At 61.4% G+C, this 26,062-nt stretch overlaps 2 protein-coding genes across 2 annotated transcripts; one reads left to right on the top strand and one right to left on the bottom strand.

Moving 5' to 3' along the window:
* Positions 1 to 1,758: 1,758 nt before the first annotated feature.
* On the bottom strand, positions 1,759 to 5,334 carry RNF26 (ring finger protein 26). Its single transcript, XM_030965088.1, is given in 2 exon segments — positions 1,759 to 4,147; positions 4,150 to 5,334. Coding segments are annotated over 2 exon segments (1,338 nt in total). The 5' UTR covers positions 5,264 to 5,334; the 3' UTR covers positions 1,759 to 3,923.
* On the top strand, positions 5,311 to 25,566 carry MCAM (melanoma cell adhesion molecule). The gene is made up of 16 exons (XM_030964786.1): positions 5,311 to 5,395; positions 14,475 to 14,858; positions 18,491 to 18,618; positions 18,725 to 18,938; positions 19,030 to 19,100; positions 19,177 to 19,264; positions 20,048 to 20,227; positions 20,305 to 20,432; positions 20,974 to 21,133; positions 21,224 to 21,345; positions 21,601 to 21,739; positions 22,198 to 22,319; positions 22,399 to 22,537; positions 23,180 to 23,324; positions 23,683 to 23,800; positions 24,418 to 25,566. Exons 1-16 carry the CDS (start codon positions 5,311 to 5,313, stop codon positions 24,445 to 24,447), a joined length of 2,253 nt encoding a protein of 750 aa, XP_030820646.1. The 3' UTR covers positions 24,448 to 25,566.
* Positions 25,567 to 26,062: the final 496 nt, after the last annotated feature.

Here is a 26,062-nt window from a genome sequence, read left to right as displayed (position 1 = left end):
TGCTCAGAGGGGCAGGAGAGCCTCCCCTCACGGGGACATTGGGAACCCTGCTGTCCCCAGAACCGGGCACGCTGCTCTGGGCTGGGTGCCCTCGGTGTCCCCGGCAGCCTCAGCCCCTCCGTGTCCCTGAGGCTGCGAGGTCGCTGCTGTGCCCGGGGAGCTGCTGTGAGCCTCACTAATGAGAGCCCAGGCTGGTTTCCGCGGCATCCCAAAGGCTCCCCGTGGTTCTGATGCTGCTCCTCACCTGCTCCCTCCCCGCCGGCCGGTATCACTCCCCGCTCCTGCTGTGCCCATCTGCGCTCCCGGCCGTGCCTGCCGTCCCCGCGGGCAGGCACGCCGTGCCTCTTGTCCCCAGGCTGTGCCCAGCCGCTCGTTAGGGATCGGCAGCTGCAGCTGGGCTGACAAAGGGATTTTCCCAGCGCCTGGGGGCTGCCAGAGCCGACCACCCCAGCGCTCCTGAACCGGGGTCACCCGGCAGCATCACGCTCCTCCCTCCTTGGGGAAGGGTCTGGGCGCTTTGATGAGCTGAGAGCAGCTCGTGTGGGAGCCTCCCAAGCATGTTCAGGGGCAGGGAATACCCTGAGGACTCCAAATGTTCTGTCCTGGAGCGGCCCAGACCCGAAGCGCCGGGGCAGGCAGGGCTCACGGAGCTCGTCCCTTAGCACGGAGCTGGTTGCATTTCCCTCCTGCAGTTGCTGGCTGCTCGAGCAGGGACGGAGCCAAGCGAGTGCGGGATGGCTCCCGGGGGAGGGCTGTGTCCTGCACATCCTGTCCTCGCTGGGAAAGCTGGCCTGCAGCGGCCTGAGGGGGCCGAGCACCCTCCCCATCCCCTGCCGGGGCTGCTGGGCTGGGAGAGCCCACCCGGGCAGGGCAGGGCAGGGCAGGCGTTCCCCTGCTGATCCCCCCCTCCTGCCCCCTCTGCAGCCTGCCCAGCCTGCCTCGGCTCACACCCTAGGAGCACGAGGAGTGCCTGAGTTTGCCCACTTATGGTGCATCTGCCAGCACTGCCCTGCTCCCTGTGCCTGAGCAGATATCTGCCTCTTTGTGGCCTCCCCTCTCTTGGTTCCCATCCTGATTGAAATGAGCCGCTTTGCTGGCACGGCCCTGCCAGGGCAGGGCAAGCCAGGACTCCTGGAGCCTCTGCCCATCAGGGTCCTGAGCCATTTTTCCAAACAATTTGTGAGGATGCTGGGGAAGCAGAGAGTGCTTAAAAGCACAAAGCAACCTGCCAGGAGCTCAGATCCGAGCCAGGGAGCAGCTCCTTGTGCAGCAAATGCATCTGCTCACAGTAACCCTGAGCCTGCCACAGCCTTTCTGCATGGCAGGACCCAGCCCCGTGCTGCCTCCATCCCAGGGACAGTCTGAGGCATCAGATACGTGCAGGAACAGGAATGAATGTGTCCCAGCACATTCCTGCCAGCCTGGAACACACTGGGAGACCCCAGCCCCCCCTCCCTGTCCCCTGGTGTGGTGTATCCACAACCATCTCCTCTCACCTGGGTTGGCAGAGCTGCCAGCTCTGAGAAGCCCACCCAGAGCGGGTTTGGGTGTGAATTCATCTCCTGGGTGCTGGATTTTCCCTGGCTCCAGGGTATCCCACAGCACTGCTTTTCTGGGGGCAAACACCCCCGAGCCTGCAGGTGATGTCGACCCTTGTGAGGAGTGATGGGCTTTCCACGGAGCCCAGGGGTGGATAGAGGAGACACAAACACACATTGCCCCCAAAAAAACATTCCCAAGAATGAGGCAGAGCCCAGCTTTTGGTAAAGGAGATTTTAAACTGCTCAGTATCTATTCCATAGTGCAAAGAGTTAAACTTAAGGCAAAGCCTTCTCTTATAAACAGCAAACAGGCCCTAAACAAACAAGCGTGACTGCTATAATAATAATAATATAAAAAAAAAGGGGGGTTAAGGGAACAAACTGCACTTGTGGGGAGGTGTCCTTTCCCCCCCAGCCTGTAACTCATGTAGGGAACATTGCACCCCCTGATCCATGAGCTGGTCCCAAGGGAATGCTGCTGCCTGTGGAGCAGGGCCACAATCCCACTCCTGAGTGACTCCAGCTGCAGCTCCCTGACCCCCCTGCAAGTGCCTGGGACAAGCCAGAGCCTGGCCTCACGCTCCTCTGGCGAGGGTTTGGCTGCTCCCAAGTGTTGGTGGCTGGAGAGAGGCAGCTGAATGAGGGAGGTGAGTGGGGAGGCACAGGGACAAGAGCTTGAGCAATGGGGAGCTCTGCATCTCTTTGCAGTGGAGTGGAAGCAGCTGAGAGCCCTTCTAACACCCATTAGTGCTCAGGAGCCTGGCTGGGCCGGGAATCCTGGCAGCTCCCAGGAAATGTGGGAGCAAGCAGCCCTGGCAGTGCCTTTCTGAGCAAAGCCACTCAACAAGAGGATAGTTCCTTGCTAGAGCTCAGCTTTGCAGCTCAGAGGCATCTCCCAGCACAGCCTGGCCTCTCTGCTGCCTCTGTTTTGGCTTAAATTGCTAATCAAGAGGAAAATAGAAGGAGAAGCATGCCAGCTGCCCTCAGGCTCTTGGCTTGCAGTCCGGAGTCAAGGCTCTCTCCGGTCTGGCTCCAGCCAAAATTGGCTGTGGCGTGTGGCTGACCTCAGGCAAGCAGCTGGAAAAGGAAAAGCTTTTTAATGCAAGGCCCTCCTGCAGCCCAGCAATTTCTTGGAATGGTGCTGGTTGCCCAAGCTGGGATGAGCCATCTCAGACCTGCCCCAGCCAGGATGGGATGCACTCCTTGGACTCCAGGGGACGCTTCTGAATGGAAGTAACTACATTGGTGACGGACAACAAGACAAAACAAAGGTACAGCCCTGCCCTAATCCCAGATATCCGTGGTCCTGGTACTGCTCCATGCACACAACTGCAGATCCACAGCGTGGATGTGCAGAAACTGTGCCTGGAGCTGGAATGTCTGTGAGCTCCCAGGAGCTTTGGGATGCTCCCTCTTCTCCTAAAGAGTTCCTCCCTCTAGCCAGCCCAGCCTGGGAAGGAGCCAGCAAGCTCTGCAGTGACCCTCCCTGCTCCATGGCACTCTTAGCCTGCAAATGTGTGGGGTTTGGAGAGGATTCTCCAGCCTTGGCTCAAGTCTGGGCTGCTGCTGCTGCTGCCAGGGCTGGGAGCACTGGAACTCCTCAGATCCCCAAGCAGCAGCAGCAGCCCTGCAGAAGGAGTGATCCCTGCAGCCTCCCCGTGCAGGTAACCTGATGTGTGCTTGCAAGTCTTGCATAGGTGATGCGTGGAAGCAGCAGCAGCACTGAGCTCTGCAGGGAGCCCGGGTCCATCACAGCTCCACGCTGTCCTGGCAAGAGAGATCCCTCAAAAAGCAAAGCCCTGGGGTGATGAAGTACCCCAAAATCCCTGTTCTCCAGCTGAGAGCCAGGTTCAGCAAACACTGAACAACTCGAGTGTGCTCCTGGCTCTCCCTGGGCCTTGCAAACAGGGCACTCCTCCCTTTTCCCATGGAGCTCCTCCAGGCCGGGATGCAGCCTGCCAGGTAATTTTCTAGTGAGACCTTGGGAAAAAATCCTCCCTTGCCTTGCACCAGCCCCTGTGATTGCCAGGAGGGCACAGCCTGTAACCTTCCATCAGCTTTGCCTAGGAGGGACCAGAGCATTTTTCTGCGCTCTGCTTTGGACCTCACGCTGCAGGCTCGAGGCAACAGGCCCTGAAACAGCAAAAGTTGTCAACAAAAAAACCAGGTAACTCTTCCAGCCCGCTGCAGAGATCAGTATTGTGCTTGCTAGCAAGAGCTACAACCTAGTTAGGCAGCAAATGTGACCAGCAGACACCCCACAGCGTTCTGCCCTTCCAGCACCATCCACAGTTCTTTGGAAGCTGCTCAAGGCAGCCCTGGGAAGGGCAGACAGGGGTGCCCTTGACCTCCTGGGAAAAACAGCCCAAGCCCCCCGTGGGCTCACAGGTAGACGTTGAGGGTCTGCAGGATGACCTGGCGGCACAGGGGGCAGTTGCGCTGGTAGATGTCCTGCTGCAGGAGCACCTCTGTGCACTCCTGGCACAGGCACAGGTGCCTGCAGGGCAGCAGCAGGACTGTCTTGGTCTGGTCCTGGCAGATGACACATTTCTTCCGCTCCTCTTGCTCTTTCAGCAGCACCCAGGGGTCCTCGTCGGGGCTCCCTCAGCGTTCAGCCGCTGCTTCCTCGGGGATTTCCACCAGGACGTGCTTGGCTCCTCCCTGGCTGTCTGGGGCCGCTGCCCTGCCCCAGCACGGCTCAGAGCAGGCCGTGGCTGCGGCCCCTGCTCTGCATCCAGCTGCTCCTCCAGCCCGGCCAGCAGCTGGCCCAGGGTCACCCTGTCGGCGGCCGGGGCTCTGGGGGCACCCACGGCGCGTCGCTGCTCGCTGCCCTGGTTCACCAGCCTGCCTCCCTGGCTCCAGTTGGTCACCTGCTGGATCCAGTCCACCAGCCTGCGCCAGGGCTGCGAGGTGACGGCCACTCCCAGGGTGAGCACGGCCACCTGGTAGAGGCGCCAGACGTCCCTGTGCAGGCGGCGCAGGGAGGGCAGCGTGTGCAGGTGGCCCAGCACGTATCCCGTCAGCGTCCACAGCAGCCCGGGGTTGAAGGCGAAGGCGCTGAGCAGCACGATGAGCAGCAGCAAGCCCAGGCCGTAGACGTTGACGAAGAAGACGCTGATGAAGAGCTCGGTGGCGGAGCAGAGCAGCTCGAAGGCCATCTGGCAGGGCGACCACAGCAGGATGGACACGGCGATGGCGCCGCTGGACACGTGCGCCAGGAAGGCGGCCAGCAGCTCGGCCAGCCTGACCACGGGCCCGGCCAGCGAGTCCCAGAGGGCGGCGAGCAGCGTGAAGAGGTTCTGCGTGCCGATGAGGCACACGTTCACCAGGCTGTTGGCCAGGTACATCAGCAGGCTGGAGCCGATGGCCAGCGCCTCGCACAGCTGCCGGCCCAGCGCCTGCCCGCAGCCCAGCACGGCGCCCAGCCCGCGCTGCGCCAGCTCCCGGCCCCGCAGCGCCAGGTGAGACGCCAGGTGCGACACCAGGTGCCCGGCCGCCCGCATGCCCTCCATGGCCCCGCAGCAGCCGCGCACCAGCACCAGCGCATCCCAGCACGCCACCGCCGCGGCGGCCGCGGCCGCGGGCAGGCTGGAGGCCGCGGCCAGCAGCCACAGCAGCGCGGACACCAGCGAGGACACCAGGAAGAAGTTGAGGTCGAGCACCAGCAGCAGCAGGTCGAGCAGCAGGCGCAGCCCGCGGAGCAGCGCGAACAGCACGTCCATGGTCCCCGCGGGGCCGTACGGCAGCTCAGCCGCGGGGCCCCTCCGCCATGGGCGCAGCCATCTTGGCACCCGCCGCCGTGCGCCGCGCGGCCAATCAGCGGCGGGGGCTCCGCCCGGACTCGCCGTTCATTGGTCGGTTCGCAGGATGCGGCGGGGGCGCGACGGGGGCGTGGCTTCCAGCAGAGGCCACGCCCACTGCGGTGATTTAAAGGGCCAGCAGCGCCCGTTAGCCCGCAGCGTTCACCGCGCGCGAGATCCGTTTTTGCAGCGTTTTAATTGCGGAATGAAGACTGTCGATGCAATTCCTGATTTCTTTGTGGATCTTCCCGACCGCTACATAAAGAGGATAAGCTCATGGCGCAGGGACACTTTCCAATACCCCAGATTGATTGAAGCTCAGTCTGACCTGGCCTTGGACACTGCCAGGGATGGGGCAGGCACAGCTTCCCTGAGCACCCTGTGCCAGGGCCTCCCCACCCTCACAGGGAGGAATTTCTGCCCAATATCCCATGTAACCCTGCCCCCGGTCAGTGGGAAGCTGTTCCCCCTTGTCCCACCATCCCAGAGCGGGGCACAGGGATGCTCAGAGGATGCAGCAGCTCTGCTCTGGAGAGAGGCTGGGAGAGCTGGGGGTGTCCAGCTTGGGGAAGAGAAGGAGCAGGAGACCTTGGAGCCCCTTCCAGTGCCTAAAGGAGCTCCAGGAGAGCTGGAGAGGGAGTTTGCACAAGGGATGGAGTGATGGGATGGGGTTCAGGAGCCAGGACAGAGCAGGCACAGTGCACAGGATGGGCAAATCTTGATATCAGCCCCCCAAAGCTGGTTCCAAACAGCACAGGGGGATCCCACCACCCGCAGGGGCCATGCATGAGAGGGGTTTGTGCCAGCCTGAGCCCTGGCACAGGGAAGCTGTGCACTCGCCAGCAGGATCCCCTGGGCAGAGTCAGCCCAGGGTCACCCGGCCAAGCAGTTTCCTGCAGGAGGTTTGAACATAAAGCCACGGCCGCGGCTCAGACCTGGGTTACAGCTCCGGAGCAGGTCCTGCCCTCCCTGCTGGACCCCAGCCAGGCCGCGGGGCTGTCAAAGCCTTGGCTCTGCCGTGCCCCGGGGGACGGCCCAGCCCTGCTGCCCTGAAGGCGATCAGGTTCAGGAAAATGCAGCCCTGAAGCCCAAGGCTTTTTAAGGAAGGAGAGGGCGAGCGCAGCGCGGGATGACCCACGGGAAAGCCACGAGCAGCCCAGGAGGCTCCGGCCGGCGTGGGGCCAAGGGGGGAAGCACCCCCAAGCGAGGCAGCAGCCCCGCGGGAGCCCCGGCCACCTCCTGCAGGTGGCTCCCTGAGCAGCGCAGGGCCGCGGTGACACATCCGTGTCCGTCTGTCCGTGCCTGGCCTCTGTCGCGCTGTCTGGCGCTGCGGCTGTGGCTCCGGGGCAGCGCTGCTGCATCCCCAGGGAGCGCCCGCCAGTGACGGAGTCAGGATGCTTTCAGCATTTATGGTAATGTTTGGATTTCTCATCGCTTTCCCAAACAGGAGAAGGGAAAAGAGAGCCGAGCCAAGGGCTGGGCGTGCTCTGCTCATTCCTTGCCTCCGGCTGTGCACCTGCCTCGCCCTCCCCGCTGCCGGTGCCCGCCCGTGCCCTGCCCTGCCCGGGCCACCCTCCCACCGGGCCCGGGGGGCAGCGGCTGCAGCGTTCAGGGGTCGTGGCTCCGTGGCAGGGCAGCTCCGTGGGATGCAGGGGAGCTCTGCCCGCTCTCATTCCAGCCCCAGGGCGTCCCGACCTGCAGGAGAGAGGCGCAGGGCGCTGGAACACCTGGTGGCAGCACAGGCTGGGACAGGGACCCGGCTGGAGCAGAGTGGGGAAACCTTTGGATGGAAACCCTTCCCGGGGCTCTGCGGGGACACGGAGCTCCCCGCCGAGGTGCCAGCAGCCAGGCTGGGGTGGGACCATCCTCACAAGGGCAGTCCCCGGCTGTTGGTGCCCTCGCTGGAGGTCTGGGGCGCACTCCCAGCTCTGGAGCTGCTGGCAGCACACGCGTGTACCCCCTTGAGAGCCCCTCCCCTCCTCATCCTCACTGGGCACAGACTCTGCTGCCATCCGAGCCCACCCTGAGGGCGCAGAGCCCGGCACGAGCGCGGCTCCCGCAGCCCTGCCCTGCCCGGAGCGCCGGGGCTGCTGCATCGCGGCTCCATCACCGAGCTGAGCTCACCCCGCATTCCAGAAAATCTGCAGCCAGAGGACGCCAGGGCTGCCTCAGCCCTCACCGAGCCCCTCTGGATTTATCTGGAAGCGGAGGGAGGCAGGGAGCAGCTCCAGGGCTGAGGGATGCTCTGGAGCCCAGCGTGCCTGGGGGGATTCCCCAGCCCCAGCACCTTGTCCTGCCTCCCTTGGTCCTTGGGCACATCCCGAGGGGATTTACGGAGAGTGGCTCCTGCTGGCGTCACTCCAGTGCTCCCAGTGCTCCCCGTGTCCCCCCAGTGCTCCCAGTGTGCCCCCAGTGCTCCCAGTAGTTCTCCCAGTGCTCCCAGTGCTCCCAGTGTCCCCCCCAGTGCTCCCAGTGTCCCCCCCAGTGCTCCTAGTGTGCTCCCAGTGCTCCCAGTGTCCCCCCAGTGCTCCCAGTGTGCTCCCAGTGCTCCCAGTGTGCCCCCCAGTGCTCCCAGTGTGCTCCCAGCACTCCCAGTTTGCTCCCAGTGCGGTGCCAGTGCTCCCAGTGTGTTCCCAGCACTCCCAGTTTGCTCCCAGTGCTCCCAGTGCACTCCCAGTGCTCCCAGTGCACTCCCAGCGCTCCCAGTGTGCTCCCAGTGTGCTCCCAGTGTGTTCCCAGCACTCTCAGTGCTCCCAGTGTGTTCCCAGCACTCCCAGCAGTCCCAGCACTCCCAGTGCTCCCAGTGCTCCCAGTGTGTTCCCAGCACTCCCAGTTTGCTCCCAGTGCTCCCAGTGCTCCCAGTGTGTTCCCAGCTGCCTGAGCAGCGGGCACCATGCCCAGGGCGCCGTCCCCTGCAGATCTCAGGGCGTGTGGCAGCCCCCAGAGCCCGGGGCAGGCAGCACGGTCCTGCGGGGCCCTGCCTCACCCCGGGTGCCCCCAGGCCAGCCCTGCCCAGCGCTCCTGCAGCCCGGGCGGGAACAATGGCTCATTGCGCTGCATCCGCTCCGGAAAATCCCCCGGCCCCCCTCGGGCTGCGCTCCAGGATGCTGTGGCTCGCTCTTCCTCTGGCCTTGGAGGGACAGCTGAAGGATGCCCCGCACCCCGCGGGCGGGGAACACCCGAGGCTGCTGGGGAGAGCCCTCAGGAAGGACCTGGAGCTGCAGGGAGGGAGCCCAGCCCTGTCCCCGGCAGCCACAACCTTCCCTCGTACTGCTCACCCTGGGCAGGAGCGCGAGGGCTGCTCGCCGTGTTTCTGGAGGGCTCTGTGTCTCCCCACGACAGGAGCTGGGATATCTATCTCCTCCTGGAGCCCGGCCAGACAGCCCTGGGAAAGGCAAGTCCTCTTCCATGGGAAAGTCGTGCAAGAAGGAATTCCTCTCTGGCCAGCCCAGCCCCACCGCTCCCCAGGGCCCTGGTGGGACTGTGCCCTGCTTGCTGCCTTCTCCCAGTCAGTCCTCAGTTTCCCTCACCACTCTCCATAGAGAACCTTCCAAAAATCCTCCAAAGGGATCCCCTGAAAGAGGGGCTCCCCCAAAGCTGGGCCTTTAGCCCGGGGCTAATCTCTAATTAGGCTTTCTTGCAGATGATCCTAATGAACCATCCCGGGGGAGCCCTGCAGACACAGCCAGGAGGAAGAGATCCCTGCAGGCAAGCCCAGGGAGTGATGCTGCGTCCCCATCCCGGCTTCTCCTCCCTTCCTCGGCAGCAGGGAGCCGGAAAAGCCGGGTGAGATGGAGCACGGGGCAGGGCTGCTCCTGCTGCCCGCTCCTCTGGGCAGCCGTGCCTTGGCAAGTGCTGGGTGAGCGTGGCCAGGACGCCTCATTGTCCCCTGAGCAGCCCATGCCAGACCCCACAGCCTGACCCATCGTCTGCCCCATTGTGTGGGTGAATTCCCAGCCCTGGACCCATCTCTGCCCCATTGTGTGGGCAGTGCCCAGCCCCATCTCTGCCCCATTGTGTGGGTGAATTCCCAGCCCCAGACCCATCTCTGCCCCATTGTGTGGGCAGTGCCCAGCCCTGGACCCATCTCTGCCCCATTGTGTGGGTGAATTCCCAGCCCCAGACCCATCTCTGCCCCATTGTGTGGGTGAATTCCCAGCCCCAAACCCATCTCTGCCCCATTGTGTGGGCAGTGCCCAGCCCCATCTCTGCCCCATTGTGTGGGTGAATTCCCAGCCCCAGACCCATCTCTGCCCCATTGTGGGCAGTGCCCAGCCCCAAACCCATCTCTGCCCCATTGTGTGGGTGAATTCCCAGCCCTGGACCCATCTCTGCCCCATTGTGTGGGCAGTGCCCAGCCCCAGACCCATCTCTGCCCCATTGTGTGGGCAGTGCCCAGCCCCAGCCCCATCTCTGCCCCATTGTGTGGGCAGTGCCCAGCCCCAGACCCATCTCTGCCCCATTGTGTGGGCAGTGCCCAGCCCCAGCCCCATCTCTGCCCCATTGTGTGGGCAGTGCCCAGCCCCAGACCCATCTCTGCCCCATTGTGTGGGTGAATTCCCAGCCCCAGACCCATCTCTGCCCCATGGTGTGGGCAGTGCCCAGCCCTGTCCCGCCCGGCGCCAGCACAATGGGGCCATTTTCCGGCCGGCTCCGGGGGGGATGCGCTCGGAAGTGCTCCCAAGGAAAAGAACAATTTATAAATAGCTCCTGGTTTCCCCCAGCCGCCCCATCAGCGCCCATCCCCAAATCCTGCCCTCGCTCCGTGCCCGCAGTGCTCCCAGGCTGGGACACGGACGTGACCAGCCCGAGTGTGAGCCGGGGCAGGACGTGGCTGTCCCACCCTGTCCCAGGGCTGCACCTGCTCCGGGCCTGCGGCTCCTGCAGCCCCAGGATGCCCAGTGACAGCCCTGGGAGGAGCACAGGGCTCCTTCTCCCCGTGCCTTCCTTGGCAGCGGCTCTCAGCTGGATAAGGTTCTCCCAGGCGTGCTCCAGCTGTCCTTGTCCATCCACACCGCACGCAGTGCCCTGGGCAGGGAGCAAGGGAAGCTCCACAGCCTTCCCTGCCGCCCCTGTGAGCCACCACCCGGCCCTCAAAGCCAGTCCTGGAGCCCCGGGGTGCTGCTTGTGTCCTCTGCCAGCAGCAGCACCATCACCAGAGCGGGATGCTGAGCTCTCTCTGCGCTGGGCTGGGTGACCCTTGCCAGCTCAGCTCCTTTTTGGGGCTTTGCCACCGCTGTGCATCCGCTGAGCCCCGGCCACCCCCGCACAGCTGCTCCAAAAATCGCTCTGCTCTGTGACAGACATCCAGATGTCACCTTCCTTCCCCCCCACCCCACCTTCCTTCCCCCCTTCCGCTCCTGTCCTTCCTTTCTCCACCCTCCCGGCCCCTCCTGAACAAAGGCCCCGTAGCCATGGTTAATAATCCCTCAGAAAGGCCCTGCACAAGAGCAGAGGAAGGAGAGAGGAGACACAAAGGAGCCGCTGGGAGCCAAGCCGAGGAGGAAGGGGCTGGAAGGAGGCGTTTTCCTCCAGCCGAGGAGGACACAGAACTCCAAGAGGGCTCCCAGACAGGGCAGGGGTACCCCAAAGTGACCTCACGGCACCCAGGGAGCAGGGAACCAAAGGCTGGGCAGCCCAGGAGGGTTCCTGTACTCACCCCAGAGTGCAAACCCCGATGTAAGCCCCAGAACCCCCCAAAATGCAGCAGCAGGGACTGGCAGGAGGTGCCCCGAGGGCGAGGGGAGCAGGGGCAGGGGAGCAGCTGGAGCTCCTGGGCGGTGTGGGAACACTCAGAGCTGGCCTGAATCCCATCCCTTCCCCGGGGACAGGGCCCCTGGCGGCCCTGACGGTGTTGTGTGAAGAGGTGCAGGCCTGGCTGGACACAGCCAGAGGCTCTCACCCTGCACAGCGGCCCTGCATCCAGCCCAGAGACCTGCAGGGAGCCAGAGCCCCCAGCCCATGGGCACCAGAGCCAGCCCCCAATCCATTGACACCAGGGCCAGGTCATGGGGACCAGGGCCAGCCCCCAGCCCATGGGCACCAGAGCCAGCTTGTGGGGACCAGAGCCAGCTCGTGGGGACCAGGGCCAGCCCCCAGGCCTGGGCACCATGGCCAGCCCCCAGCCCATGGGCACTGGTGAGGGTTCGCTGGGGGCAGCTGGCACAGAGCACCCCAAGCACCCCCCAGAGCCCACCCCAGCTCGTCTGGGCTTGGCTGCAGGGCTCGGGGAAGGCACAGGGCCCCCGTCCCGCCTGGGACACACGAGCTGCGTGTCAGGACAGGCGCAGGCACAGGCACAGCCCACGCTGGGCCAGCTCCCTCTGGCAGCGTCCCAAGGTCCCCACATCAGCAGGGATCTGTCTGGGAGGGCAGGAAAAGGTGGAAGAGCTGTGGTGTGTGCTGGGATGCACAGCCCCAGGCCTGGCTCTGTGCTGGCCATCACTCCCCTCCGGCTGCAGAGAGCCAGGCCCAGCAGGAGCCAGAGGAGGGAGGCAAATGCAATTGCACACTTGCAGATCATTCCCGCACCCTGCGATGCTCAGATAAGGCCGGGAAATCAGCCCTGCCCTGGGCAGGGTCCTGTGCATCCCAGATTTCCAGCAGCTGTGCCAGGGACTGGCAAAGCTTCACCTCTGCCGGGGGCAGAGCTGCCTGCCCAGGCACAGCCTCATCTGAGAGGTGGCAGGAGGGATGGAGGAGGAGAGTGCTGGGAGCTGCGGGGCCCAGGCACCAAAATCCCTCCCGTGCCAGGGAGTGGGAGCTCTGGGAGCTGCTCTGTGCCTCAGGTGGGGCCAGAGCTCTGCCCCCTGCTTCCCCACCCCAGCTGTGTGCGTGGGACTGCGACACAGGAGCCTCATCCACGGTGCGTGTGCATCGCTGTGAGCGGGACAGCAGCCAAATCCATTAAGGCAGCAGATAAACAAGGAGGCGTGAGATCAGGCAGCAGGGAGGGGAGATGAAGGTGGCCAGCTCGCCACGCTCCCCACGCAGAGTCCCCGAGCCCGCCGGGTGCCACACACAGCGTGGCAGGCTGATTTCATGCCATCTGTTCATGCCTTGGTTTCCAATCCTGCCCCTCTGCCCCAGAAGTATTCATTTATTAGGGAGAAAAAGCACGAGTTTCCTTCAAAGTGAAGCAGGCTGCAGCCTGACCAGCTGGAGGCAGAGCCGTGCAGCGAGAGCAGGGGGCTGCCTGCCTGAGGGTGGCATGCTCCCCAGCCTGTTTTCCCCAGGGAGTGGCATTGCCCTTTCCAACTGCTGGGAATTTTCTGCAGAGGTTTTCTTAGCAACGTTCTGCTTTATTTTTAACGCGGAATAGAAGTTAGCCCCAGAACAAAATGCACCAGGGGCGTGTCAGCCGAGCTCTCCCCGCTTTGTTTGTTTGAGTTTGGGTGGATGCTTTCCCGTGGGCCTCCTTCCTTCTCAGGGTGGCATTTGAGGGGTGGCATTTGAGGGGTGTTTTGTGCCAAGTGGAAAATCCCTTTCCCTGCTCCAAGGAGAGCAGAGCCTGAGGCACCTCCGGTGCTGCATCCTGCCCTTTGGAGGGAGGGAAAGAGTCAGAACATTGTCAGGGAGTCCCTGAGCCCGGGGTACCCACTCAGGGTGGACTTCCCCACCAGAGACAGGGAGCTCCTGCCATGAGGTGTGAGAGCATCCCAAAACTGAGGCTGTGAGGCCGGAGAGCAGCTCCCAAGCATCCTGTGGATGATGGCACAGCTCCCTTGCACTTGTTCTTCCCAGCAAAGGGAGGAGGCCTCCCGTGTCCAGCAGCAGCTCGAGGGCTCTCAGCCTTATCTCTGCCCAGCATTGCCATTTTAAGCAACTGATCTCCTGGGGAAAAAACTTAATCATTTCCGATGAATCACTGAGTGTGTTTGGCTGGGAAAGTCTTGGGGGTGGGGGGTGCTGGTCAGCCATGCAGAGGAGGAGGAGGAGGAGGAGGAGGAGGGCATGGGAAGGGCCGCTGCATGGCACCAGCCGGGAAGCAGCGCTGGGGGCCAGCACAGGGGGCTGGCGGTGGGAGAGGTGCCTGGGCATTCCCAGGAGGAATGCTGCGCCTCGGGGGAACCTGCAGCCCTGGAGAGGCTCAGGGAGGGTCGGAGAGATGCAGCCCCTGCTGCCGGGGGACGGGAGTGCTGCAGGGAAAGCAAGTGAAGGAGAGAAAAGGACGCGCAAAAGTTCAGAGCGTCTGGGATGAGAGCGGGAGGAGGGCGCTGTCACAGCCCTGGGTCTGTCCCCGTGTGTGATGAGTCTGAATCAGTGATTTCGGCTGTCCTGTGAATGGGGAAGCGAAGCGGCGTTGGAGGTGAAGAAAACCTTTGTCCTCCAACAGCCCCCCTGGCTCTGATTGACCCGGGGAAACCGAGGCACGGAGCCAGGCTGTGACAGGGCAGGGGCGCTGGGGCCGGGTGTGCTGCGCGGCTGCCTGTGGGCGACTCGCAGCACCTGGCGGGGTTTGTTGTGCTCCTCCCGGCTCTGCCGCGGGCTGCCGGAGGGGCCGGGCTGTGTCGAGCTGGGTGATTACCCCTGGATAATGGGAGCCTTGTGCAGCTCGGCGAGTCCCCCGCCCCCGGGCCGGCCCCCGGCCAGGCTGCTGCCCCGGCCACCGCAGGGAACAGCTTCTCCACAGCCGCCCCATTCAGCAACAGCTGCGCGGGGGCTCGGGCCGCGGATCGCTGCGGTGCCCTGGGGCCCCGCCTCGGGGACAGCACGGGGCTCCCAGCGGGGCGGGGGGACACCGAGGCCCAGCAGGGGCTGGGGTGCGAACCGTGCAGACCCTGGTGACCCGCCTGGACACGAGCCTGCTCTCAAGCCTGTCCAGGTGTCCGTCGGAGCCCAGACAATGACAAACAGTGTTTTGCCTCCCTGTTTTGGGTCTGTCCTTGTTTGGCGTGGGTTCAAAGGTGATCCCCCGGCTGTGCCGGGCTTTAGGGCACTGTGGGGCTGGAGCTGAGCAGGGCAGTAGGTCACTTGTGATTATCGCCACTGCTACCTGCACATTGGACTCTCAGGGACTGTCGCGCCGCCGGCATTCCCCAAACGCTCTGAAAAACACATCCCACGCCTCGGCCCCTTTCTCTGGGTCTGTGAGCGATTCCACCTCCAGCGCCCGGCTGTCTGCCTGCCGCAGCCCGTGCACGCCCGGACAGGCAGGAGCTGGCAGCTCTGCGAGCCCCTCGGGCGCTGCTGGGGCCGGTCCGAGCGGGGCGGGGGCCGGGCCGGGCCGGGCTGGGGCGGCCCGAGCGCTGCCCGCGGCCGTGCGGGGCCGGACACCGCGCTGCGGGGCTGGGCGGCGACGGCGCCCGCCCGGCTGCTGCTGGGGGTGATCAGCGGCTGCAGGCGGTGGGCAGGCACCGCGCCTTCCTCCTCCTCTCCTCCATCCACCTCCTCCTCCTCCGCCTGACGTCAGCCCGCGGCCCCGCTCAGTCTCGGGCGGCCGGCGGCGGGCATGGCTGGGGGCGGCGGCCGGCGAGGCTCGCCCTGGGCTGGGGCTGCTGCCTCCTGCTCTGCTGCGGTGAGTGGCTGCGGGAAGGGCCGGGCTGTGCGGGGCCGGGCCCGGGCGGCGCGGGCGGGCGGTGCGCGCACCTGCGGAGCGCCCCGGGGTGCGGTGCGGGGTCCCGCGGAGCCCTGGCGGGGATGTCCCTCGCCCCGGGGGACACCGGGCTGCAGCGGGGCTGCACTTTGCCGCTGTGCAGCTCCCGAGGTGGCAGCCGGAGCGGTGTCCCCGCAGAGCCGCGGCGGGGCCGGCGCCGGCAGCCGGGAGCGCTGCGCCCCTCGGGCGGTGCCTGGCGCGGCTCCGGGAATGCTCGGATCGCGGGGTCGGGGCAGCCCAGGTGGGATCGGCCCTTCCCAGCGTGTGTCCCCGCCCGGACGGCCCCGCGATCCGCGGCGGGGCGGGTCTGCGTGCCCCGTCCCGCTCTGGGGGCCCCTCTGCAGCCCCCCCCAGCGCAGCGCAGGTTGAGGGGTGACCCACGTGCGTTCAGCGCGCACCGGGGTGAGCTGCTTGTTGTTAGGAAGCATCCACCCCTTTCCTTCTAAGGAGTTTTCCCTTGAGCGCTGTGTTTCTCTTGGCTTTTTTCGCGCTTTCTTTTTTTATCCACTTTCCAGTCCATTTTCACCCTCGGGGGGTGGCTGCGCTTCCTGCCCTGCCCCGCTCCCCTCGCTCCCGGTGCGCTGGGGTTCCCGGCCCCGCTGAGCTGCGGAGGTGGCCCCGGCGCTGGGAACCTGCCCAGGCCGAGGTGTTGGAGCCAAAGTCAGGCTCAGAGCGGAGTCTAGAGCAGGCTGCTCCCACCCCCGTCCCGTGCCGGGATCCCCTTCCCACAGCCCATGTGCCGAGCCAGGAGCCTCTCAATGGTTGGCGGCGTCGGTGTATTTGGAAGCCCAGACACGTGAAAGGCTTGATGCTTCCCAGAAGCACAAGGGGCCACGGCCAAGACATTCCCAGGCCAGCCAGCGCTGCTGGAACGGGGGGCTGAGCCCACCCCGGGGCTGCCTGAGCCACCCCATCCCTCTGTGCCCCGCGGTCTGGGTGTTGGAGAGGTGTCTGCATGTTGTCACCCAGATGCGGGGTGGGGTTGAGAGCTTCGCTTCTCCAGCTGCACATGACAGGTCCTGACAGGATGGTGGGGTGGTTTTGGGGTGCGAGGCGCTGGTCCCCGCCGCAGCAGAGCCCCGGCTCCGTCCCCATCCCGGGCAGGCTGCGGGCTGGGCGGAGGCTGTTGGTGTGAGGAGGTGTCGGGCACTGCTGGAGTTACTGCTTCCTGCGGGGCTGGGGCTCTGCACCCTCTTTCTTCTCTCTGTGAGGAAGACAGGGTGCGGGTGATGCTGTTTTTGAGGCGCTCCGGCTGGTGGATGTGTGCAGCTTTCTGAAGGAATAGGAGGGCAGCATGTGTGGCTGTGCCGGCAGCAGGCGGGATCTGGCCGCAGCTGGTTTTCCTGAGAGGGGAACACAAACCCACGGAAACCTCAGGCATGCCATGTGCGGCTCCAGAGCCCTGCGGTGCCTCTCTCTCCTCTCGCTCCGGCCCGGGGGCTCTGTGCCGCCAACGCAGCCGCACTTCTCGCCTTCTCGCCGCGCACCTCGGCTCTGCAGGAGGCTGGCGAGGGACCGTGCCGCTCCCCACCCCCTTCCCCAGCTCTAAAAGCAAATCTTTGTTCTTGTGGAGCTCTGGCTGCCGGCCGGCTGTCCGCCAGCCAGATGGAAAAGGCACGGGGGCTCTCCTTCCTCCTTCCCTGCTCGCTGCCTGCAGACGCCCGCTCCAGTTCTCGAGGTCTCCGGCTGGAGCCGGGCCAGGCACTTGGGGTGGATGGAGCTCGGTGCTGCAGCTGGGCTGCTCCGCGCGGGGCTGATGGATGTGCCCAGGTTCCATCACCGAACCTGCAGCTGCGCTGGGCACAAGGGAGGATCGCCAAGTCCCCGGAGCCTGCTGTGCCAGGCTGGCTGTGCCCAGCGCCTCTTTAGCCGGCCCACGCACATAGCAAAAGGTCTTGGAGCTGTAGAAGCGAGCCTTGTGTCGCCAGGCTTGTGAGGGGCCTTGTGAGTGTCCCCTCGTGTCCCTCTTCCAGCCTGTCCCGGAGGAGGTGGGGAGCAGTGAGCCCTTTTTCCAGGCGGGGTGGGGGCTGCAGAGTCGGTGTCAGCCTCCTCAAGGGCAGTGGATGGCTGGGAGGGTTGTGATCCTCATGCCAGCCCCGGATGCCAGCCATTCTCCAGCTCTGAGCTCATGGTTTCGGTTGCTCTGCTGCCTGGTTGAGGGCTCTCATGCCGAGCGGGTCAGGGGGAGGGCCGGCTGCTCTCCCAGGGGCTGCCTCCGCCTGGGGCCCTTGCCGAAGGTCTGAAAATGATGCAGAGGCACAGTCTGGCCTGGCTGCCTGCAATCCCGAGTGTCAGGGCTCAGGGGAGGCAGCGTGGGTCAGCAGGGACACACCCCAGCCCCAGGCTTGCCCGGTTGTGCAGGTGCTCTCCGTGCAGGTGGGCAGTTCCTCCTGTGCAAAGTTATCTTTTCCTTTGTATTCTCAGCCAGTTTCCTGTCCCTGCTGCGTGCTTATCTCTGGGACTTTCACCTGTTTTTCCAGCACCTTCTTTGCCGCTCTGTGATTTGCTCATCTCTCTGTGCCAACTGCGATACGCTGAGGGGATGGGCGAGGGCCAATGGCTGTTGGGAGTTCTGAGGCGGCTGGTCCTGCGTGTCGGGGCCTTTGCTGTGGCAGAAGGGCTCTTGGCTGTGTTTTGGCTTTGTGCCACCACGTACCCACTCCAAACAAAGAGCATTTTGTGGGCACGGCGCTGCCCTTTGAAGTCGCCCCGTGGTGGCTGTTACGGAGCGGGCGCTATCGAGGGAGATGTTGACACAGCTGCTTCCTCCAAGCCTCTTGTCCCCAGCTCCCATACCTGGGCTGGCTCTGTTGCTTGGGGACAGGCTGTTGTCCCCTCTGCAGGGCCGTGTGCCAGCCCAGGGCATGCAGAGCCCCGTTTGCTTTGGCAGGGATGGTGGCAGTGACGCTCCCAGCCTTGCTGTGGTGCCGCCCTTGTCTCTGCTGTGCCCGGCTGGGGCTGCTCTCTCCCAATCCCTTGGGAAGCTGCTCCGTGCCCTGTCCTGGATCAATAGCCATTACCTTCCCATCCTCTCTGGAGCAGGGCCAGCAGCTCCATTACTGCTGTGGGCAGCTAGGCAGGGAGGAAGGTGGGGTGCAGGGATGGGCCCTGTGCCGTGGGCGGGCAGAGCTGGGCAGGGAGCAGAGCAGCAGCCCGGGGAAGCCTTGGCAATGCTGCAGGCATGGATGCTTTGACTGCTGGGTTCCTGCCGGGGTGGCAGGGTCCGAGCTTGTGGAGGGACCTGGGTGTGCCAAGGCCGTGGTGGCTGGGGACGTGCTGCCTCCCAACGGTGTCCTGGGGGCACAGCTGGTGGGGGCACGGCATGCCACGTCCCCCTTTGGGTACAGGATCGCTGGCCTGAGCCCAAGGGCTCCCTGTGGATGCTGAAGGCAGTGTGGTGGTGAGGTCCTGGTTGTCACTGCTGCTGGGATGAGGCACAGTGTGCAGAGCACAAGGCACAGCTCTTTTGGGGGATGGAGATGGGGACAGGCTGTGCTTGGGCAGCCCATTATTCCCCATTCTTCCTGCCCCTAACAGCAGATTCTGTCCCACAGCTGCAGCCAGCAAGCTGGAGATCTCCATGCCGCCCGTGGTGGAAGTGGCAGTGGGGGGCACAGCCAGGATCGAGTGCAACTTCTACATCCCTGAGAATGCTTCCTACACCTACATCGACTGGTTCTACGTGAGTGCTGGCCTGGGACAGCAGCTCTGGCTGCTGGGCTGGGGGGACAACCAGCCCAGGGCTTCCTGCCGGGCCCCCCAGCCCAGCCTGACCCCTCACCTTGCAGGTGGACCACAGCAACAAGCAGGTGAGGCTGTACCACATCACGGCCGACGGGGTCCTGGAGGACGACACGGACTACAAGAAGCGTCTGTCACTGGGGGAGGACAAGGCCCTGTCCATCAGTGAAGTGACACTGCAGGACCCCAAGACCTTCATGTGCCAGGTTGGAGCTGGCAGCTATGGCGTGGGCGAGACCAGCACCAATCTCAGTGTCTACAGTGAGTGACTCCCCCTGGGCAGCTGCTCTGGGGGCTGGCAGGGATCCCACCCAACCCATCCCTCCTAACATGTGTGGGGTTCTCTTTCCAGAGGTCCCCATGACCCCCGAGATTGAGCCCAACTCAGGAGGCATCTCTGTGCACAGCAGTGAAATCCCAGAGGTGAGGAGACACACAGGGGACAGGGAGGCTGCCCGCTAACCCTGACCGGTGCTCACGGCTGTCTCTGCCACCACAGATTGCCAAGTGCGTGAGCAAAAACGGCTTCCCAGCTCCCAACATCACGTGGCACAAGAACGGGGAGCAGCTGCACGCCCGGGAGAACCGTGAGTCGGGTGGGGATGGGCAGCCAGGTCAGCAGAGGGGCTGGGGGCTGCCTGGCACAGAACCCCAGGGAGCCAATGCGGTGGTGGTGGTCCTAGGATGAGGGAAGAGATGAGAATCTCGACTCTATGATTTATTATTTTGTGATATATATATATATAAAGATATTTAAAATATGTTTATATATATATATATATTAAAATCACAATTTATATTGTGATATATATAGATTAAAAGGTATATTAAAAGAAAATGATCTATTAAAACTATACTAAAAGATCTATATAGATTAAAAGATATATAGATTAAAAGGTATATTAAAAGAAAATGATCTATTAAAACTATACTAAAAGGTATATATAGAATAAAAGATATATGAAAAGAAAATGATCTATTAAGACTGTACTAAAAGAATAAAAGAAAAGTTTTCATTAGAAAGCTAGCAAGGAAAAGAGAAGAATAAATATAATAATAATAAATAGATAAAATATATAATATAATAATAATAAATAGAATTATAATAATATACATAATATAAATATATATAGTCTAATAATAATAATAAATGTAATGATAATAAAATATTGTGACTGCTCACAGCCTCCACACAGGTGGCTGTCATTGGTCATCAAGTAAAAACAATTTCACATGCTGGGTAAACAATTCTCCAAAATCACATTCCAAAGCAACAAAACACGGAGAAGCCGAAGCTCCTCAGCTTCCCAGGAGAAAAAACCCTAACAGAAAAGATTTCTCATAAAACACGTCTGTGACAATCCCCGCAGAGGTGACGATACTGGCGACGGTGACGCGCGAGACCAGCGGGCTGTACACGGTGAGCAGCGTGCTGTACGCGCCCGTCACGCGCGAGGACCGCCACTCCCGCTACCACTGTACCGTGCACTACTGGCTGCGCGGCCAGAGGCACACGCTGGACTCACCGCCGGTGCAGGTCAACATCTTCTGTGAGTCTGGGGCGGGTGGGCCGCGCTGGTGCCCTGCACTGGGGCTGGGCACTGACCCTGCCCCTCCCTGCCCCCAGACCCCTCCGAGAACCTGAAGCTGAAGGTGATGCCGTCCTCGACGCTGGTGAAGGAAGGGGACAATGTGACACTGGTCTGCGAGGCTGATGGCAACCCACAACCTGTCTTCACCTTCTTTAAGAAAAACGTGAGGCTGGAGGGGGGACCAGGGCACCAAACATCTCCTGGTTGCTCTTTGTCTCCTGCCTGGAGGGTCCTGCGGAGGGGATGCAGTGGCTGGGTTGGGAGAGGGGCCTGTGTGGGGCTAAGGACTCTGCTGTGACTGTGTTCACAGGGGTCTGAGGATGAGGGAAGAGATGAGGATCTGACTCCGTGTTTCAGAAGGCTTGATTTATTATTTTATGATATATATAATATTCAAACTATACTAAAAGAATAGAAGAAAGGATTTCATCAGAAGGCTAGCTAAGAATAGAAAAAGAAAGAATGACAACAAAAGCTTGTGGCTCTGACAGAAAATCTGAGCCAACTCACTGTGATTGGCCATTAATTAGAAACAACCACATGAGACCAATCACAGATGCACCTGTTGCATTCCACAGCACCAGATAACCATTGCTTACATTTTGTTCCTGGGGCCTCTCGGCTTCTCAAGAGGAAAAATCCTAAAGAAAAGATTTTTCATAACAGATGTCTGTGACACTCTGCTTTGTGCCCACTGTCTGCAGCTGGATGGGTGGCAGGATGTGACATCGCTGGCAGAGCCCGAGAGCGGCGTCCTGAGGCTGCACGACGTGAACAAGACCAACAATGGCACGTACAGGTGCCAGTCCCTGGACCTCGATGATATGTCACAGATAGAGGAGGATGTGGATCTTGTTGTGAACTGTAAGAGAGAGGGGAATGGACCCTGAGGACCTTGTGGTGGGTGCTCTGTCCCTCCTGCTCACCCTGCCCTGGTCTCCATCCCTCTCACAGACATTGAAGGGGTCCATGTGAAGATGGAGCCGTCCTCGACCCTTCGTGAAGGGGACAGTGTGACACTGAGCTGTGATGCCTACAGCCCTGTGGGCCTGAAATACCAGTGGAGGGACGACAAGGTGAGTAAACATCCCAGTTCTGTCGTTCAGGCTCAGCCTGGGCTCTGCAGCAAATCAGGCAGAGTCAGGATCTTGTTCTGTCTCTCCTGAGAGGCCAGGGGAAGGATTGCCTCTTTCATGGACCCGCATTGTCCACCCCAATATTGTCACCTCCTGGCCAGGACTGCAGGGAGGTCCTGTGCTTGCAGGCTCCCTCCCTGTGCTTTGGGACGTGGGCACAGAGGGCTCATTGCTGGGGACGTTCCTTCCCAACAGGGCAAGAAGGTGGGGGAAGGCAACCAGCTCTTGGTGAAGAACCTCACCTTTGAGAAGTCCAACACCTTCAGCTGCAAGGTGATGGCCCCGAGCGTGCCTGGGCTGGAGCAGAGCAAGAAGGTGTCCGTGGCTGTCGAGGGTAAGACCTGGCCCGGGTGCAGAGTGACCTCTGGGTGCAGAGTGACCTCTGGGTGCAGAGTGACCTCTGGGTTCAGAGTGACCCCTGCCTGCCCAATACCCATTTCCCTGGGAGCTGTGGGTGCAGAGTGACCCCTGCCTTGCCAGCATCCATTTCCTGAGATCTGTGGGTGCTGGTGTCCCCTGCCTGCCCACCACCCACTTTTCCTGTGAGCTGTGCGTGCAGGGTGACCCCTGCCTGCCCAGCAGCCATTCCCTGGGAGCTGTGGGTGCAGAGTGACCCCTGGGTGCAGGGTGACCCCTGGGTGTCCAGCACCCATTCCATTGAGAGCTGGGCATGCAGAGTGACCCCTGTCCAGCACCCATTCCATTGAGAGCTGTGGGTGCTGGGTGACCTCTGCCTGTCCAGCCCCCGTCCCCTGGGATCTGAGGGTGCTGATGTCCCCTGCCTGCCCCCAGGGAAGCCGCGGATCGTGGCCATCAGCTCCCCGCTGTACGTGCGCCAGGGCGAGGTGATCAACCTGACCTGCAAGGCCATCGCCTTCCCCCCGCCCACCGTCCAGTGGAGCATCAACGGCACGGTGAGAGCTGGGAGGGGCCAGCCTGGCACGCCCGAGGGGCTGCCCAGGCGCTGAACCCTGCCCTGCCTGCCCTGCCCAGGCTCACGAGTACGTGGACAACCAGCACATCGCCAGCAACCTGACGGTGCGGGTGAGCCACGACCTGGTACAGGCAGGAGCCATGTGCCGGGTGTTCAACAAGCTGGGGACCAGTGAGGAGCGCATCCAGCTGGTGGCGGGTGAGTGCCAGGCCCTGCTTTCTGTCCCAGAGCCCCACAGCAGTGCCAGGCCCCCCTGGCCCAGGCGCCGGCTGTGCCGTGCTGCCCTGGGGGGGCTGAGCTCGGTGTCTTTCCCTCCCTTCCTGCTCTTCCAGGTGATTCCATCAGGAAAGGTCAGTCTGCTGCTGGTGTCCGTCAGGACATGAGTTATGCTCACCTCTAGCCTGGGGAGGGAGCTTGGCTGCTGGCTCTGCACTGCTTCTCTTGCTGCTTCTCTCCCTGCCAAGCCAGGCAGGAGGCTGAGGCTCTGTCCCCAGCACGGGAAAGCTCCTGCTTGTCCTCAGCGAGGCCACCCAGTGCAGCTTCTTGCAGCCCAAACCTGCTGGGCAAGGAAGCAGAGTGGATTGGCCTGGTGCCTTGCAGGAATTCCTGTTATCCACCCTCCTGTGGCACATGGGGCAAGGCAGGCCAGAGCAGAATTTCTGTGTTCCTACAGAAACTGCCCCAGCAGAGCATTTCTGCACTGAAATCTGCATCCTGCAGGCAGCTGGGGAAGCATTGGAGTTTTTCTGGGAGAGTGGGCCCTTTCCTAACACAAAAGGGAAGCTGGAGGGGGTCACGGTGGGACAGGCATTAATTTCTTCCTCTCCCTGTTCTGTTTAGATCAAAAGTCAACAGCAGAGAGCCAAGGGGTGATCATCGTGGCCATCATCGTGGCCATCCTCGTGGTGGCTGTGCTGGGCGCTGTCATCTACTTCCTGCACAAGAAAGGCAAGATCCCGTGTGGCCGTGCCGGGAAGCAGGACATGTAAGCACTGCCACCTATCCCCCAGGGGCCTGTGGGGCTGGGGGTGCCTGACATCACTCATGCTTCCCATCCCATCCCATCTCACCGCTCCAGCTCTCCCTGCCCGGGCGGGAGCGCGGCCTCGGGGGCTCCGCGGCTTTTCCAGCTTCCCACAGGGCACTGCCATGCAGGGAGGAGACAGCAGAGTGGTAGAGCAGCCAAGGGCCCCCTCCCTGGGCAGCCCAAAGCTTTCTGTGAGCTGGAGTCTCTTTGACCCCAGCGCCGTGGTCCCCTGAGATGGAGCCGCAGGGCTCGGCCAGCCACGCGCCCTCCTGGGTATCGCCACCGCGTCTCAAAAATTGTCACCTCCCTCCCCTAGCACAAAGCCAGAGGCCCGTAAAGACAAGATTGTAGTTGAAGTTAAGTCAGATAAACTTTCCGAAGAGGCGGGGCTCCTGCAGGGCGCCAACGGCGAGAAGAGAGCCGCAGCTGACCAGGTAGGACCGAGCTCGGCACCGCCCGGGGCTGCACCCAGGTAAAGCTTTGCTCCCCTCCTCCGGCACTGCCCACCCTGCACGGGCTCCATCATCCATCAGCAGCGCTCAGGGGGGACGTGGGAGGGAGGGGAGAGGACAATTCTGGGAAGGGACAGAGCTCTGCTCGTGCAGTGCCCTGCTTGGCTCTGCCCCTGGCTCCGTGGAGCAGCAGCCAGGCTGCCCAGGGGAGAAGGAGCTAAAATGGAAAGATGTCTGGCCAGAAGTCAGAGCAGAGGCTGCAGGAATGATTCCTCTAAGCCAGAGATCTTGGGATGAGTCTTTTGGGACATGGGTGTTCCCCTCACCTGCAATGGAGCAGCTTTTCAGTGTCACCATTGTCCACAAGATGCAGCCCCTGACCCGCTGTGGCTTTATTGCCTCGGGCCAGGAGAGAGCCCCTGCCTGGCTCTGCACAGCTCACACTCCCCTCCCCGCGGGCTGAGTGCCACCCTGGGGTGCCCCAGCTGTCCCCACCCCTCTCTGTGTGTCACTGTCCCCCCTGCAGCACAGGGTTGGCTTCGTGTTCCTCCCTAACCTTGTGTTTTCCGCTCTCCCTTTCTCTTCTGGCGGGAATGAAGAGCGAGAAATACATCGATCTGAGAAACTAGAGAGGAAACCTCCTAAGTGCTTTCTTCCTTCAAACCTTTCCTGCTCTTGGATTGCCTTCTCCCACCCCTGCTCCAGCCCCTGGGGAGCACGGCCAGAGACCAGCCGAGTGTCACCGTGCTGGGGACACCTCCCTGACTCACCTGGCCACTACCTCAGCCCTGGGCTCGCAGGTGTTGCCTTAGCAGCAAAGCTGGACTCGCTTTACTACTCCAGAGAAGCCACAGCAATATTAGGAAGAATTATATCCCATTAATCCCTACTTGGTGGAAGGATTTGAGGCTCTTTCAGGTAATCTGTTCTGTACATGTTGTGGGAAGGTTTTGACACATTCTTTTTACCCTGACCTTGCTCAGAGAGGCTGGTGGAATTCAGGTTTTGGGATGTCTGAGGCACCTTGGCTGTAGTGGGTGCAGGTGGGAGGAGAGAGAGTGGAAGGGGGGTGAGTTAGAGAGGTGTTTGCAGCTTCCAAGAGGGTTTTTTGAGTGCTTGGCTTTGTCTTTGAAGCGTTCCTGGGTCAGTTTATCCCAGAGGTGCTGTGATCCCACAGGAGGAGAGGACCTGGCACAGCAAGGAAGGGGTGCCAACCTCCAGAAAGATCTGGGGGTGTCTGGTTTGGAGCTGTGCTGACTCGAGGGCAGGGCTCTCTCCCCCCTCTGAATTTGGTTCATTGTAGGGACGCTGCAACAGCAGCACCCAGAGCTCCCACAGGTTTAAATTCAACATTGGGCAGGGCCAGTCAGTGACGTCTCAGGGTTTTTTGTGCTCAGCCATTGCCAGCCCCAGGTCAAACTCCTCTCTGTGCTTCGCTGCCACCTCTGGCCCCACGGGGAGGAGAGGAGAAGGGCAAGAACCTTCCATGAGCTTCTGTGCCAGCCTCCCCTGCCTTATCCCAGAGGGATCAGCCCCTCCTGCCTCTCTGTCCCCTCCTCTGAGCTCTGCTGGCCACAAGGCTTCGTCCCCTGGCTCACAGAGGGGACCTGTCCCCGCCTGCTACACGTGGTGTCCGAGCAAAAGCTTTGGTTTATATATATTTTTGTTGGATTGTGTGTACATTTCCAGGAGTTTTATTTCTCTTTTTTTTTTTTTGGTTGTCCGATACTTGCAAGGTTTTGTTTTTTTTTTTTTTATATATGTGAAAATAAAGTACGGATTCAAAGCTGAGTGGTGGAGTTTGTTCCCACAGACAGAAGGGTGGGAAGGGTGTTCCATAATCCCATGGGAGTTCCAACAGGATCCATTTATGCCCTGTGGCTGCTAATAATACACTAATTACTGCCAATGCTAATAAATATGTCCATTCTAATAATTATTAAAAATATATTTATATTTATAATAAAATAGAATAACAAAATAAATATATTAATACAAATAAAAATAATAAAATAAAAATAATAAAAAATTAAAATTACATAATCCTAGTTTTAGGCTGCAATGGGTGATTATACCACTGGATCTTAAAAAAATAATCTTGTAAATAAAATTTACTATTAGAATTTATTGGTTTAATTAATAGCTAATAGCCAATGCTGTAGCTGTTAATACAGACAGGAGATGATAATAAACACTACTAAACTAACACTACTAATTAATAAAAAATATGAATGAAGTTAATAA

Source organism: Camarhynchus parvulus, chromosome 24 (assembly GCF_901933205.1).
Source record: "Camarhynchus parvulus chromosome 24, STF_HiC, whole genome shotgun sequence".
NCBI classification, from domain to species: Eukaryota; Metazoa; Chordata; class Aves; order Passeriformes; family Thraupidae; genus Camarhynchus; species Camarhynchus parvulus.
The sequence above is the reverse complement of the archived record's forward strand: the minus strand, read 5'-3'. Positions and strand labels throughout refer to the sequence as shown.